We start from the raw sequence: 14,471 nt of genomic DNA, 5'->3' as shown, positions 1-14,471 counted from the left end.
ATGAATATTTTACTTAAGAAAGCTTAACCTCAAAAATCAGTCAACAAATCCAAACAATCTCTCAAATTGGATAATGAACCTAAAAATAAGAAATAAAATAACAGATTTATCATCAATATTTTATGAACTATATATTTGAGCGATAAGCCAATCCACTTTGTAAACAGTATTGTTGGACTCTTGGAATTCATCATGGGATCTATTTTAATGATTCAAACTGTTAATGTGTAGAACTTATTGAGTATATCATCTTTGTAAACAATCACGTTGATCAGATAACGATATTTCTTAATTAGATCATGTTTTTATCAATGGTAAATATGATTTTTAAAATAAATTGTTGATAAAAATATATTCTGATTAATTAGTTATCGATATCCGATTAATATAAATTTTTTTTAGAAATGATATATTTGACGACATTTATATATTAAACGATCAAATTATCAAAATAGAATTTGTAGTAAATCTCACAAGTTCAATAACCTGACTAAAAGTTAATTTTTAGACTTTTTAATTTTTTTAGATCACATTATTTTTCTATTTTTTTTACATATTTTTAAAAAAAATTAAAAAACAAACTTTTAACTTAATTCTCAAAATAATTTAGTTCGCTGAATGGATTAGAGAGAATTTGTCCCATATTTTACTGACCTAAGTAGGTGTTTGATCTATACTAAAAAAGTGTACTTTTTTTTGCATACACACACTTATTTAGATTACATCAATCAATATTTAACAACATTTTTTCTCTACTTTTCTACCAACTTTCTCTATTTTTCTATATTTTTTTTATAAAAAATTAAAAAATACACTTATTTATAATATTCTAAACCACACTTAGAGCATCCTCATCTCTTCCCTTATATTACCTCTTTACTCAAAATAAGAAGTTTTTTTTGTCAAAACTATTGGCTTATTTTTCTTACGAAGGAAAATATCATAAATGCGAGCGTGCCAGCAAGGATTGAAAAATCCTTACAGATTAAATTCAAGCCAATTATTAAGCGATTGTGTTGACGGTTCTTTTGCCTTAACGAAGAGGACTTCAAAATTGTCAAGTGTAGAGAAAAGAAAAAGTAAAAGAAGAAAGAGGGACGGAAAAAGATGATTGAGTGAACAATTAAAGTAATAATTACTTACCTTTACTCCTATACTTCGAAAAGAAAGTGCTGAAACTAAATGCTTCGAAGTATAAGTCTATGTTAAACTACTCCTAAGATAAGGAAAATGACAAGAAATATTGAAATCAATTGACTTTGATTTGAATCCTGGATCCTTTACAATGTAACCATGAATGGTTATTTATAGACAAATATTTGTAGGAAAAAACTTCCAGTAATAACTACCCAATAACCACCTAAAACTATTCACTTTTCCATCTTCATTCCCATAATGTCACATAACCCTCCATGCCTTCATAACTTCTCATAACCTCCAAATGAGTAGGAGGATGCCACATGTCCTGCAATTATATAAATAATAAATAACAATAAAAATTACAGATTTATGGTGCTAACATTATCCCCCGCGACCCTTAAAAATGATATTTATTTGAATTTTTGAAGGGTCGAACCAAGCACATGACTAATCTAAGTAATAAAGTGCTTCGAATAATATCAACAGAGTGCTTCGAATGATATAATAGTACCAATAAACTGCTTCGAATGAGCATGAAATTATGACTAAATGTTGCGAATTATATATATACGCATTGAAGGGATATTATTGCAGAAAAGTTTCGAAGGATAACCACATATTTTCAAGACAAAGCCAATGATTCACATTAGCAAACTGTTACACATGCTAAATAACCAGCTTCGAAGGTGGTATAGAGGACTAAAATTATCATTCGAAGGTCGAAAATGCCAATAAAGGACGAATTACATCCTTGAAAATACTCGGCAAAGTTTCGAAGGTTCACAACTATCATTATTTTTTCTTCGAAGCTGTTGTTGATGTAAGATGGAGTACTTCGAAGCTTACAAAATTATGGCAAAAGGGCTTTCGAAGCAACTTTTGATCAACATTGTGATTATTCAAATTTTGTATGTTTTCGTTCACACATAATTAATGAAAATATTAATTTTATGCTTTAAACCAATTATTAACTCTCCGAAGATACCAAAATCGTTGTTCTTCGAACCAACTTTTATAAAATACTAGTTATATTTTCATGTAACAAATGGCTATAAAAATGGTTATCAGTAAAGCCACTAATTATTATGCCAAAAATAGGCATTATTCGATAATTAATTAATTGCCATTTTACATATATTTGAAGGGAGGTACGCATTTCGAAAGCTTTCTTGTCCCATGTTACATTTCGAAGGTGTTTATTGATGACAAAACCACCATTCGAAAGTCACATATGTTACTAAAGGATTAAAGTCGTCATTCGAAAGTGTTCACAACATCTCTTCGAACTAAATCCAAAGAGTTGGATTATTATGAAATTAGTTTGGCATTTTAACTAGCCATTAATGGTTATAAAATGATATTTCAATGAATAATCTACTTCGAAGTGTCTTGAGACATGCTTTGAAGGTAACCACAAAATCAAATGGTGATGGTTTTATGGATCAACTAATAACAACATTTTTGGCTCAATATATTGCAATAACGAAATATTATTTGTTAGCCATTCCATCAAAGTCAACGTTTGATATGATCCACAAATCCAAAATGGATTTCGAACAACAAAAGTCATGGTATAGTGTGATCATGAAAATTCATACTTTTTAACATTTTGAAAAATGTCAAAAAATTTGAATTCATGAACAGTGGCTTGTTCATTATTTTTGACAATGTTTGTTTTAAAAACATGACTTTTGCCGAATAAATTTTTATAATTATTTGGCAAAGTGGGTTGTTTTTTCATGTTAGCCATTAATGGCTTATGAAAATCACCCATAGATATGTTATTTTCATGACTTGACTTTCAAAAAATTGGTTTTGAGACCCCCCCGAGCCATGCATGGAACATCATTCTTAGTCAAATTTGGCTCAAGAATATGCTCTTTCGTTATGTTAATTTCATAATTTGACTCTTTAAAAACGGACTCTTGAACCCCTCGAGCCATTAATGAAATCAACTATTTGCTTTTGCTATTTTTAACCATGGAAAAATTTTGAAAAAATTCACCAATTCCGCCCATTAAGGCCTCAGTTAAAGACTTGGTAGTGAGAGTTGATAACTCATCATTCCATTGGCGAATTTCCATGTCAAGTTGATGAATTTCTCCAATTAAATGGTGTTTTTTTTCTTCCACCAAATAATATTGTAAGGGATGAAAATTTCTTTCATCGAGAAAATGGATCTCTTCTTGAAGATCCAAAATTTCTTGTTTATGCCAATAAATTTCATCTAGGCTATTTGAAATGGACAAATCCAATTCATTTTTCATTTATTACACTTGACGTCCTATTGGGCGTGCAAAAAATTGTTGGCTTATTTTTCCTACGAAGGAAAATATCATAAATTCGAGCGTGCTAGCAAGGATTGAAAAATCCTTACAGATTAAATTCAAGCCAATTATCAAGCGATTGTGTTGACGGTTCTTTTGCCTCAACGAAGAGGACTTCAAAATTGTCAAGTGTAGAGAAAAGAAAAAGTAAAAGAAGCAAGATGAACGAAGAAAGATGATTGAGTGAACAATCAAAGTAATAATTACTTACCTCTACTCCTATGCTTCGAAAAGGAAGTGCATAAAATGCTTCGAAAAGAAAGTGCTGAAACTAAATGCTTCGAAGTATAAGTCTATGTTAAACTGCTCCTAAGTTAAGGAAAATGACAAGAAATATTGAAATCAATTGTCTTTGATTTGAATTCTGAATCCTTTACAATGTAGTCATGAATGACTATTTATAGACAAATATTTGTAGGAAAAAACTTCCAGTAATAACTACCCAATAACCACCTAAAACTACCCACTCTTCCATCTTCATTCCTATAATGCCACATAACCCTCCATGCCTTCATAACTTCTCATAACCTCCAAATGAGTGGGAGGATACCACATGTCCTGTAATTATATAAATAATAAATAATAATAAAAATTGCACATTTATGGTGCTAACAAAAACACATCCCAACAATTCTCCTATCCAACCCCTAAATATAAGTATTGTTAAAGTGACTCCTTACAAATAAGGAGTCATTATAGCTCTTTCATATCTAATAAATTCTTATTTTATTTCATTGAAGACGAAAAATGTCCTCTCGAACGTCTCCCCAGACATCCCTTCAGAGATCTGCTAAGAGTGCTGGAGTTAAAGAAGAAAAATATTTAAAATTAGCTTGACTATTCAATCGTTCGGTTGTTCGGTCGACTATCCCTTTGTTTTCCTTTGCTACTTCTATACGGTTGTGCTGTTACATTTATTTTTATTATTTTATTATTAAAAAAATATTTAAATTTAAAAATAATTAAAAATATTATTTTAATAAAATAAAGAAGGTATAAAAGTTTGTTAAGAGAAATGATTAAAAAAATAATTCGAAATGAATTTTTTAATAATATTTTAAAATAAAATTTAAGTAATTAAGTCCTGACATAAAAATGGGACTCATAAATTCACTCTTTTATTTCTCTCTCTAAAGGATTAACTGACAAATCACATGCCCTCCCATGAAAGACACCTCTAGACCCACACTCATACTCCACCCACATGGAAGTGTGAGAAAAGAGGCCTGCAGGAAATCTGACCCACCACCACGACACGACCGGTTTCTCTCTCCTCTTCCCTTTCTCTCTCTCTACACTTGAGGATAAAAAACTGACAATATTTTTTTGCCAGTATAACACACCATCCAATTACAATCTCTTCTCTTCTGGGCTGTCTTTCTTTTCTTTCTATTTTGTTCTCTGAAGAACAAAACATCAAAAAAAATAAAAAATAAAAAAAATTCTCTTCTTGGATCTGCAGAGATTCCCCTACACCCTACAGTTATTCAGAGAAGGTATGGTTGTTGCTGCTGTTTATTGACTGTTGGCATTTGTTGCAGATTGCAAATGGGTATTGGGTTCTCTCCCCAAAATTCTTTTGGTTCTTGCTGTTACAGAAAAGGCATTGTCTTGTTTCTTCTGTGAAAACCAATAAATTTGCTTCCAAATACTGATATAGGTTGATTTGTTTTCTGGGTTTCTTCTATTCTTGTTTGCTTTGATTGTTGAAGTGCTTTTTTTTAGGCAAGTTTGTGGGAAAACCCTGAGAAATAATCTATAATAGCTGGGAAATTGTGGGTTTTGGAAGAGAATTGTTGTTTGTGGGAAATATGAAATAAATTGATTTGTTAAATTATGGTTTTAGGGAAGGCTTTGAATGGAATTTCATGATCATGGGTAGTGATTATGTGTTGTAAATATTTAGAGTTGAGCCAAAAAAAAAAAAAAAAGGCTTTGTTTGTGCTTTTTTTTTGCAAAAAGTTTGAGGGAAAACAAGAAAGAAGAGAACTAGGATTTGGTTCCTGACTTGCCAACCTTTGGATTGAGATCTGGGTACAGATAAGGTTTGTTTGGTCTCCTCCAAAACCATAGATTCTCAATTGGTTGACCAAACAATCATCCTATTTTCTTCATGGAGTGTGAATTGGAAAACATGTTTTGGAATTGTTGAAGAACCCTAAATCACATTTTATGGGGATTAAGTTTGAAGTTCAATGGGTTGGAGGAAGGATGATTGAGATCTAGGAAGTAAGAACAGTATCAATTGTGTATTTGAAGAGAGGAGGGAAAAAATGGCTGCAAAACTTTTACATTCATTGACTGATGACGACCCAGATTTGCAAAAGCAAATTGGATGCATGACCGGGATTTTCCAAATCTTCGATCGTCAACAAATCCTGACCGGTAGGCGTATCAGCCGCCACAGCCCTAAGAGGCTCCCTTCTGGTAATCCTCTAATTGGGCATTGCTTAATTTGATTTACTGTTTCTTGTATTTTTGAAGGTTGGTGGTGGATGAACTCAAATTGTGTGGTTAAAGATGTGTTACCTTATTTCATTGCTTAAATTTTCAATATGTATTGAAAATCCCTAATCCTTCACCAATTCTTTCATCAAATTCAAATTTGATTAATAAAGTGCTAAAAGTGAGCTACAATCATTTCATCGAGCTTGTTTCAAATCAAGGGAGACGCAAAATTTTCACCAAATCAGGATGAACCATATCCTTCACAAAATTTCCAACCATCATAGTTTTACTCAAATTTGGTGAATTTTAAAAAAGAGCAAGGGTTTGGAGAATTTTTTTTTTTCCATGAAAAATGGTTAAAACAGATTTTTAGGACAAGTTTGGAATTTTTCAAAAAAATTTGATGAAAAAAATAAGAGAATAAGGATTGGTGTTTTCTGCTTTTAACCAAATTCACTCAAATTTGATGGAAAAAGGAGAGTAAGGATCAGAAGCCTTAAACTTATGAGTATGAGACTAATCTTGAATTGATCTTTCAAAAAGGTTTTGACTGTAATTTCTGGAGGCCAAGCACTTTCAACTTAATTCTTGGTGATATCTTTAGCCCTTTTGATGCGAAAGTATAATAAGAGTTGCATGTTTTTACTTATTTCCGCAGTTTTTTTGTTATATTCTTGAGTTGGCTTTTCCGTATACTGTAGAATGTATATCATCATCAAATATTTCTCTTCTCTTCTGTAGGTAGTTCCCACTACAATAGTGGCACTTTTGAAACAGAGTTGAATAACATATACCATCGGCCAACTGCAAAGGTAAGAACTCTCAAGGCCATTTTTTCAAAAAAACTTCGTAAATATATAAATATATGTATATACATAACACATATGTAAACATGTATACAGTAGTTCCCAATCTACTATGAATTTTGTGTATATTTTGATTAAAGCCACAAGATTTCTAAATGATCATAAAATGGAAATAAATGCTTGGTTTTGCCCAGAATGCTTCCATATCCCAAATTTTATTATCGAATACTCAAACCATATCTTGAATTATTGCTTTATTCTGGGCTGAGGCTGCCCCTTCCCAAATGCTAATCATGTATTTCGGACCTTGGGTTTGTTTTAAGCTCTGAATTTGTCCGTGTGATTTTGCCAACCTTAATTTGGTTCTGCTATTGTTTATTTGAATCTGATTGTATAGCTCTTATAATTGCAGGAACGGAATTCAACAAAAAATGTGAATGAGAAACAAAGAGTTTCCATGGAATCATCCCGGCCCTCCTTCTCATCTTCTTCTCGTTCATCATCCTTCTCTTCTCTTGACTGTAACAGAACAGCTCAACCAGAACCCTTGTCCTTTGATCGAATGATTTTTCCCCAAACTCCATCAAGGGACCCTACAATGAGCCAATCAAGCGCCTCTCCACAGTTTGGGCGTCAATCCCTTGATCTTCGTGATGTAGTCAAGGACTCCATGTACCGAGAAGCTTGGGGACTATCAGTTAACACTGCAAACAAAGATGAACCGGAAAATTATGCGGTGAAAAACAAAGATTCTCCAAGGCCTCCACAGCTCTCCAAATCTGTTGATGGATCTTCCAGTTTGGGCATCAATGGGAAGCAAAATTTGCCTGCTGATCTCAGGGAGTCTCTTAGAGTTCTTGCGAAACTCCGAGAAGCACCTTGGTATTTTAATGAACCCGGAGAACGTTCAAGATCATCATGTGAATCAAAAGACGGGTCTATGTTTTCAGTTCTGAAGGATGCTCCTCGGTTTTCTTATGATGGGAGGGAACTAAACCGTTTATCCTTTGAATCTTGGGAGACCTTGAAATCGACTCCGAAGCTTAAAGAGCTTCCAAGACTTTCACTGGACAGTAGAGATGGTTCCATTCGGAGTTTCAATTCTGATTCAAAATCAAACTTGAATCAGACACGACCTCCCAGTGTTGTAGCAAAGCTGATGGGCTTGGAAACACTGCCGGATGATTCCTTGGCTAGTGACAGTCAGATAGGGTCGATCAAAACTTTCCCAGTTAAGGATTGTGATCCCTGGTCAAGGTCATCAAAATCAATTGATCCATGCCGATCAATTCGAATATCGAATTCTTCAAGGAACTCGTGGAAGGAACCAGCTTCGCCACGTTGGAAAAATACTGAATCAGTCATGAAACCCATTTCAAGTTCAAGATTTCCAATTGAACCAGCACCGTGGAAGCAGCTAGATGGGAACCGGTGTTCTCAGAAGCAAGCTCTGAGGCATCTAAAATGTCCATCTAGGGCAACTAACTCCTTCCCTTCTGTTTATAGCGAGATTGAGAAAAGGTTGAAGGACCTTGAATTCACTCAATCGGGAAAGGATCTCAGAGCTCTTAAACAGATATTGGAAGCAATGCAGGCAAAAGGGTTCTTAGAGACCAGAAGAGAAGAACAATATTCTAATTTAGCGACTCAAAAAGACTATGAGCCAAGACATACAAGTTCACATCTGAGTGCTAGATTGGTAAACCAGCAAAAGCCACATAGTGATCGTGTTAATAGATCCACAAGTAAGGGAGACAATTCTTTGAGGACGTTTGAATCCCCAATTGTGATCATGAAACCGGCGAAACTTTTTGAAAATTCTGGTGTTCCTGCTTCTTCAGTAATTCCGAAGGATCGCTTATCAGGTCTCCCTAAACTCAGGAGCGGTGCGTGTGCAGATAGCAGAAAAAGTTCAGTTAACTTTCAAACATCTGAAGAACAGATTCCAAAAACCAGCTTCAGAGAGAGTGCAGTTGGTTCCACAGATAAAAAGAAAGCCAGCAACATAACTGTAAAATCCACACAAACTTCAACACGGTCTCAACAGTTGCCCAGAGAGAACAACATAAGCTCAGTCAAGAGCTCAGGATCTGTGAGCCCGAGATTGCAACAGAAAAAGCTTGAGTTGGAGAGGCGATCTCGCCCGCCCACCCCTCCTGATTCCAGCAAGTCAAGAAGGCAACCCAACAAGCAACAACCAGAGTCAAGTTCCCCAGGTGGGAAACGTAGACCAAAATCTGCAAACTTGCAGCAAATCGATGACCAATCCAGTGAGATGAGCAGCGAAACAAGGAATTCGGGTTACCGGGAAGACGATATTTCTATGCGATCAAATGGAAACATTGTCTCGGACTCAGGGATAGACACAGAAGTCACCGGTTTGGAACGCTGTGCTGAGACCAATGGCAGCCAGAGTCCATCCATGAAGGCTGCTAAGTACTCAGTTTCTGGCATAGTGCGAAAGGTAGGTGATTTTGATATTATTTATTCATTGCTATTCTGAATAATTGAGTGACCCGTTTTAACTGATTTTATTTCAGAAATTAGCTGCAAGGTTGAATGAAGATGGAGTGTTGCTGGAATTTGGGTCAGTTGCCCCTGAGCATCCTAGTCCGGTCTCCGTTCTTGATGACACAATGTATAGGGATGATGCTGTGTCTCCTGTGAAACAGATGCCAGATGTCCTCAAAGGTAGTGCTTTGTTTTACTGAGACTATCTGGTTTGATATGGCAGAAAAACTTGAGCAGTTATAATTGAATTCCTGATACGTGGCTCTATACAAGATTTGAACTTCTGATAGATTTTATTTATTTATTTTCAAAAATTGGTTTACTGCACAAGTTAATTTAAATATGCCAGGATATAGTGACTATTATTATATAAACTTGACATGGTCAAAGGAACTGAAGCTCTATCACTTTAGTCTGGGTAAGGATGTGAACAAATCTTGTGTGTTTTTCTGTAATTTTGTAGAGAGAAGCAAACTTCGCCAAATTACTTAAGGTTGTGTTTGGATCAATGATTTGAAGAGGGATTTGCACAGAGAGAGAAAAAAAAAAGGATGGGAAAAATGAATGAAATAGAAGCTAGATTTTTATCACATTTCCCTGTCCTTTTCCCTCCACAAATCCCACCCCAAATCCTAGATCTAGACTTTGTCCCATAAAGTTTGCCTCGTAGGAAAAATCAAACCATGTCTATTGTAATTTGAAAATCTTTTTTTATTTTTGTTACACTTGCAAACAAGCTCATAATTGACTATATATGAATACGAGTAGTAGCCTTGTAGTGAGATATGTTGAAGGATGATTATGTGATGCAGTAAAAGTGTAGAACCCTAAGTCGGAGGATTATCAATTATCACCTCCATCATGCTTTAGCCCACCTACTTGTCAACTCCAAGCATGCTGTTCTCATGTCACATAACCTAGAAAAAGCCTTATGTAACTCAACTAGGTTAGATATCTTCTATTAGTAGTATGGTTACCTTTGGGTAATGGAGGTTTGAAGCGTTGCTGGAAAAGCAATTAGGGTTTTACTTGTCATTAATTTTGTGTACTTCTTTCATTTTCCATATATGACTTGACTATTCAATTAACAGATGATGGAACTACGAATTCTAATGACAATTCCAATAGAGTACAACTTGACTCAGCAGATAATCTCACATCTAACAGCATGGCTTCTGGCCTTAAGTCAGAGATTAATCGCAAGAAATTAGAGAACATTGAGCACTTGGTGCAGAAGCTTAGACTACTGAACTCAAGCCATGATGAAACCCACACGGATTACATTGCATCTCTCTGTGAGAACACAAACCCTGACCACAGATACATATCTGAGATATTGTTAGCTTCAGGTCTCCTCCTCCGGGACCTCAACTCAAGCACGACAACCTTTCAGCTCCACCCATCTGGCCACCCAATCAACCCCGAGTTATTCTTGGTTTTGGAACAAACCAAAGCAAGCACTAGACAAAAAGAAGAATCTAACATTGAAAATGTTGTTCTTATGAAGAATGACAAGGAAAAGTTTCACCGGAAGCTCATATTCGACGCTGTTAATGAGATCCTCGTGGGAAAGTTGGCTTCGATGGGGTTTTTTCCTGAGCCATGGTTGAGGCCTGAGAAACTGGCAAGAAAATCTGTGAGTGCACAAAAGCTTTTGAGAGAATTGTGTTCGGATATAGAACGGCTTCAAGTGAAGAAATCATCAGATTGTGGGTTAGAGGGTGAGGATGATAGTTTAAAAAGCATCTTGTTTGGGGATGTGATGAATAAACGGGCAGAGAGTTGGACAGATTTTCGTGCTGAGATTTCTGGAATGGCGTTGGATGTTGAGCGACTCATCTTTAAAGATTTAGTTGGTGAGATTGTGCGCAGCGAGGTGACAACAGGTACAAGAACCAAGCCGGGTAGGCGTTGCAGGAAGCTTTTTGCATAGCCTAGTTCGCTGTATTCTCATTTCATTTCACTTTTCTGTCGACTTTTCGTTTTCGTTGTTTATATATATATATATATATATATTAATTTTGTGGATAAGAACTTGCCTGGCTGGATGGTAAAGAAAAACCCTTTCTCTTGAGTGTTTTACAAAGTACATATTTTCACATAGAATCCATTAAAGTGACCCCTTTTCCCTCTAGATTTTATGATGCTTGTTTCAAACTTTGTATAGAGATGTTCTTTGGGTTTGTAACTTTGTATTGTTACTTGGTAATTGAAATTTTAAAAATTGACTTGTTTCTTCTTCTTGTCCATTTAGTTACAGTTCATCATTCTGTTGAAACAATCTCTTATGTACAGCGTACAACACGTAATCATTGCATCAAATATATTATTGAATTATATAAAAAATATAAGTTGAACATAATGTAAATTATTTGGGTAAACCCAAACCAAATTATATACAGAGAATTAGAAATATTTACAGATGTAGAAAACTTACGAACAGATTGTAAAATCTGGAAACAAAACTAAATGTGATCGAGACTTGTGTTGGACACAATTTCCTGGAGACAAATTTGTCTCCCGTTATGGTGCTCACTAGTTTTTATCGGATGTTCGTCTCTCAAGATACAACGTGCGAACCTTGTAGAAGCAGCACTACCATGACAAATCTGGCGAATCTTATTGTGCAGAATTTTTTTACAGAAATGACATAGTGCAGAAGGAAAGAAACACAAGATGAATTACATGTAAAATGAATTCAATGGGAGACCTGCTTATATAGGTGAATTGGTGGCTCTTAGTCACCTCTTTTCTAAGAAAATGTGCAACTAAAAAAATATAATTATTTTTTAAAAGAATTCGAATTCTGAATAAAATCTTGTTTAATTTGTAAAAAAATATATGTATTATTGATATTGATCTTGATGTATTGTATTACAAATCAGAGTGGCATTATATAGGAGAGGGTTTGGGTAGTAGGTGAGGAGTAGGTGAGGGTAAATTGGTGGTAGGTGGAGTGTAGTAGGTGAGTGTGAATGGTAAATTCTAACAGCCCCCCGCAAACTCAAGGAGGATAGGAACTAACCAACTTGAGTTTGAAGAGAGGAACAAAACAAGAAAATACATAAAAATAAACAAGAAAATACATAAAAATAAAAAAAAAGATAGGGGACACTGTATGGTCGTGTCAGACCGTTGGTGAAGACTCTGAAAGGTGGTGCCATAACGTGGTAGAGGACACTGGATGGGTGTGCCATAACGGTGTAGAGGACACTGGATGGAGGTGTCATAACGTGGTAGAGGACACTGTAGGCTAACCGGAATCAATGTCGGGACAGTTTATGGGGTCATGTCGGACCGTTGAAGATGCTAACCGGAATCAAATGTCGGGACAGTTTATAGGGTCATGTCGGACCGTTGGAAAAGTGGCACCCTCAAAAGGTGTGCCCAATTTGTCAAAAGGCGTGCCATCAAAAGGCGTGCCCACTTTATCAAAAGATGTGCCATGAAAAGGCGTGCCAGTTTGTCGGGCGGCAAGAGGCGCGCGATGCGCGTGGCTGGCCCTAGCTATTTAAAACAAGGTTGAGGCGAAGGCTGTGCATACGAGTCTGAAACCTCTGAACGCTCGGAGAGCTTGTCTCTGCAAATCTTGAAACACCCGGAAACCAACCCTTCTCTGAAACACTTAGCAACTCAAAAACATGGCCTCTTCTTCCCGTCCAGTTACCCAGAACCTGCTCACGCTCTTTCCAGAACTGAACGAGCCCACAAGAGAAATAACTGGTGCGATGGCCAGTGAACCGCAACCAAACACCTCTGGTTTTGCTCCATTGAACTTTTCGATGCGGTCGGTGGAGCAAAAAATGGCGATGCAAACTGATATTGAGGCTAATCAGTATACTCTGAAGTCATGCGTGGAAACCATGACGGCGGTCACAAATTTGTCGAACCGGCTGCAGAGTAGGACAAATGAGGTGCAGCATTTAAATTCCCAGCTGGCTCTGCTCCAACGCATGTATAAGGATGCGCGAGCAGAGATAAGCGTCCTAAGGGCAGAAAACAAAGAGCTGAAGCGGAAGGCCACCGTGATGTTCCGATTTGGAGGGCCGCCATATGCTGCAGTGGAAGAGTTTGGGGGAGTGAACGTGCCCAGTGGAGTGGGAAACACGGAGGCAACACCGTCAAGGACTGGCCAAGACGGAGGCAAGAAGAAGAGACCTGCAGCAGAGTAGAGAAGAAAAATCCCACTGTGGGTGTGGGTATGTTGTTGTTGTTGTTTTTTTTTTTTTTTTTTTTTTGGTTGTAAAATGGTGATCGAGGTGAGCCCCAACATGAATAAAAGGAGTTTGGTGTGCAGTTCTTCTTCTTCTGCTGCTTTTTTTTTTTTTTTTTTTTTTGGTGAAAATAATAATAATAATAATAAAAATAAATAAAGAAATAAAATATTTCTTTTGCAGGGCACTAATCCATATAGGAGGGGAGAGGGGACAGACCCATGTGAGGGATGGGCCACGTCTTAAGGAAAGTGAGGGATGAGCGGTGGAGATACATAAAATAAGCTAAAAATTTAAATTGAGTAGTGGGGAGCCGAGTGTGAGAAAGCTGGTTTGGTGAGGAAAGGAAAAGGAAGTGGAGTGTCAGATCCACTCACACTTGTTTTTGTGTTTTTTTTTTTTTTTTTTTTTTTTTTTTTTTTTTTTTTTGCTTGTAAACAAACATGGCTCTCATAGAGAGAGATTTCTTCTGGTTCAATCTTGTACTCTACATATTGCAAGCCCATTTCACAGAATGTCCAATTTCAGCAAGTTTGCAAAGGAGTTGAACTCATGCAGTGTTCTTGTCGGTGCCCATGGTGCTGGGCTTACAAATGCCCTATTCTTGCCCCCCGGGGGCTGTCTTGCTGCAAGTGGTGCCGCTGGGGCTAGATTGTCGTGGTAGTGAAGCCCGACAACAGCTCCTGGAAAGCAATGCACAGTTCCATTTACAGCTGGATTAATAGTTTCGTAATGAGACAGGTGGGCCAGAATCTGGGAATATCTTCTAACGAACCAAGGCCTGAAATCGGTGATGATAAAGCTTAAGCGAGATCGGAAGTGGTGAGATGTGATGAACAGAGGGATGATGATTTCATTGAATTCATGGAATAAGTTTCCTATGAAGCCACCGGATGAGAAGATGATGGCCGGGACGTAATGGGTATGGTGACAAGCTGGAAGTGTGTTCTTTGGTCTCTAGAGAGAGAGAGATGGCTGTCATGGTGTGAGAGAGCCGAGAGGTAAGAGAGAGGAAGATGAAGTTA

At 36.5% G+C, this 14,471-nt stretch overlaps 1 protein-coding gene across 1 annotated transcript; it reads left to right on the top strand.

The window, feature by feature from the left end:
* Nucleotides 1-4,553: 4,553 nt before the first annotated feature.
* On the top strand, nucleotides 4,554-11,468 carry TRM4 (LONGIFOLIA protein). The gene is made up of 5 exons (XM_028219944.2): nucleotides 4,554-5,894; nucleotides 6,657-6,727; nucleotides 7,134-9,185; nucleotides 9,262-9,412; nucleotides 10,324-11,468. Exons 1-5 carry the CDS (start codon nucleotides 5,741-5,743, stop codon nucleotides 11,163-11,165), a joined length of 3,270 nt encoding a protein of 1,089 aa, XP_028075745.2. The 5' UTR covers nucleotides 4,554-5,740; the 3' UTR covers nucleotides 11,166-11,468.
* The last annotated feature ends 3,003 nt before the right edge of the window (nucleotides 11,469-14,471 follow it).

This window comes from Camellia sinensis, chromosome 15 (assembly GCF_055761805.1).
Source record: "Camellia sinensis isolate YWXY chromosome 15, ASM5576180v1, whole genome shotgun sequence".
NCBI lineage: Eukaryota > Viridiplantae > Streptophyta > Magnoliopsida > Ericales > Theaceae > Camellia > Camellia sinensis.
This window is presented reverse-complemented; position numbering and strand designations above follow the sequence as displayed.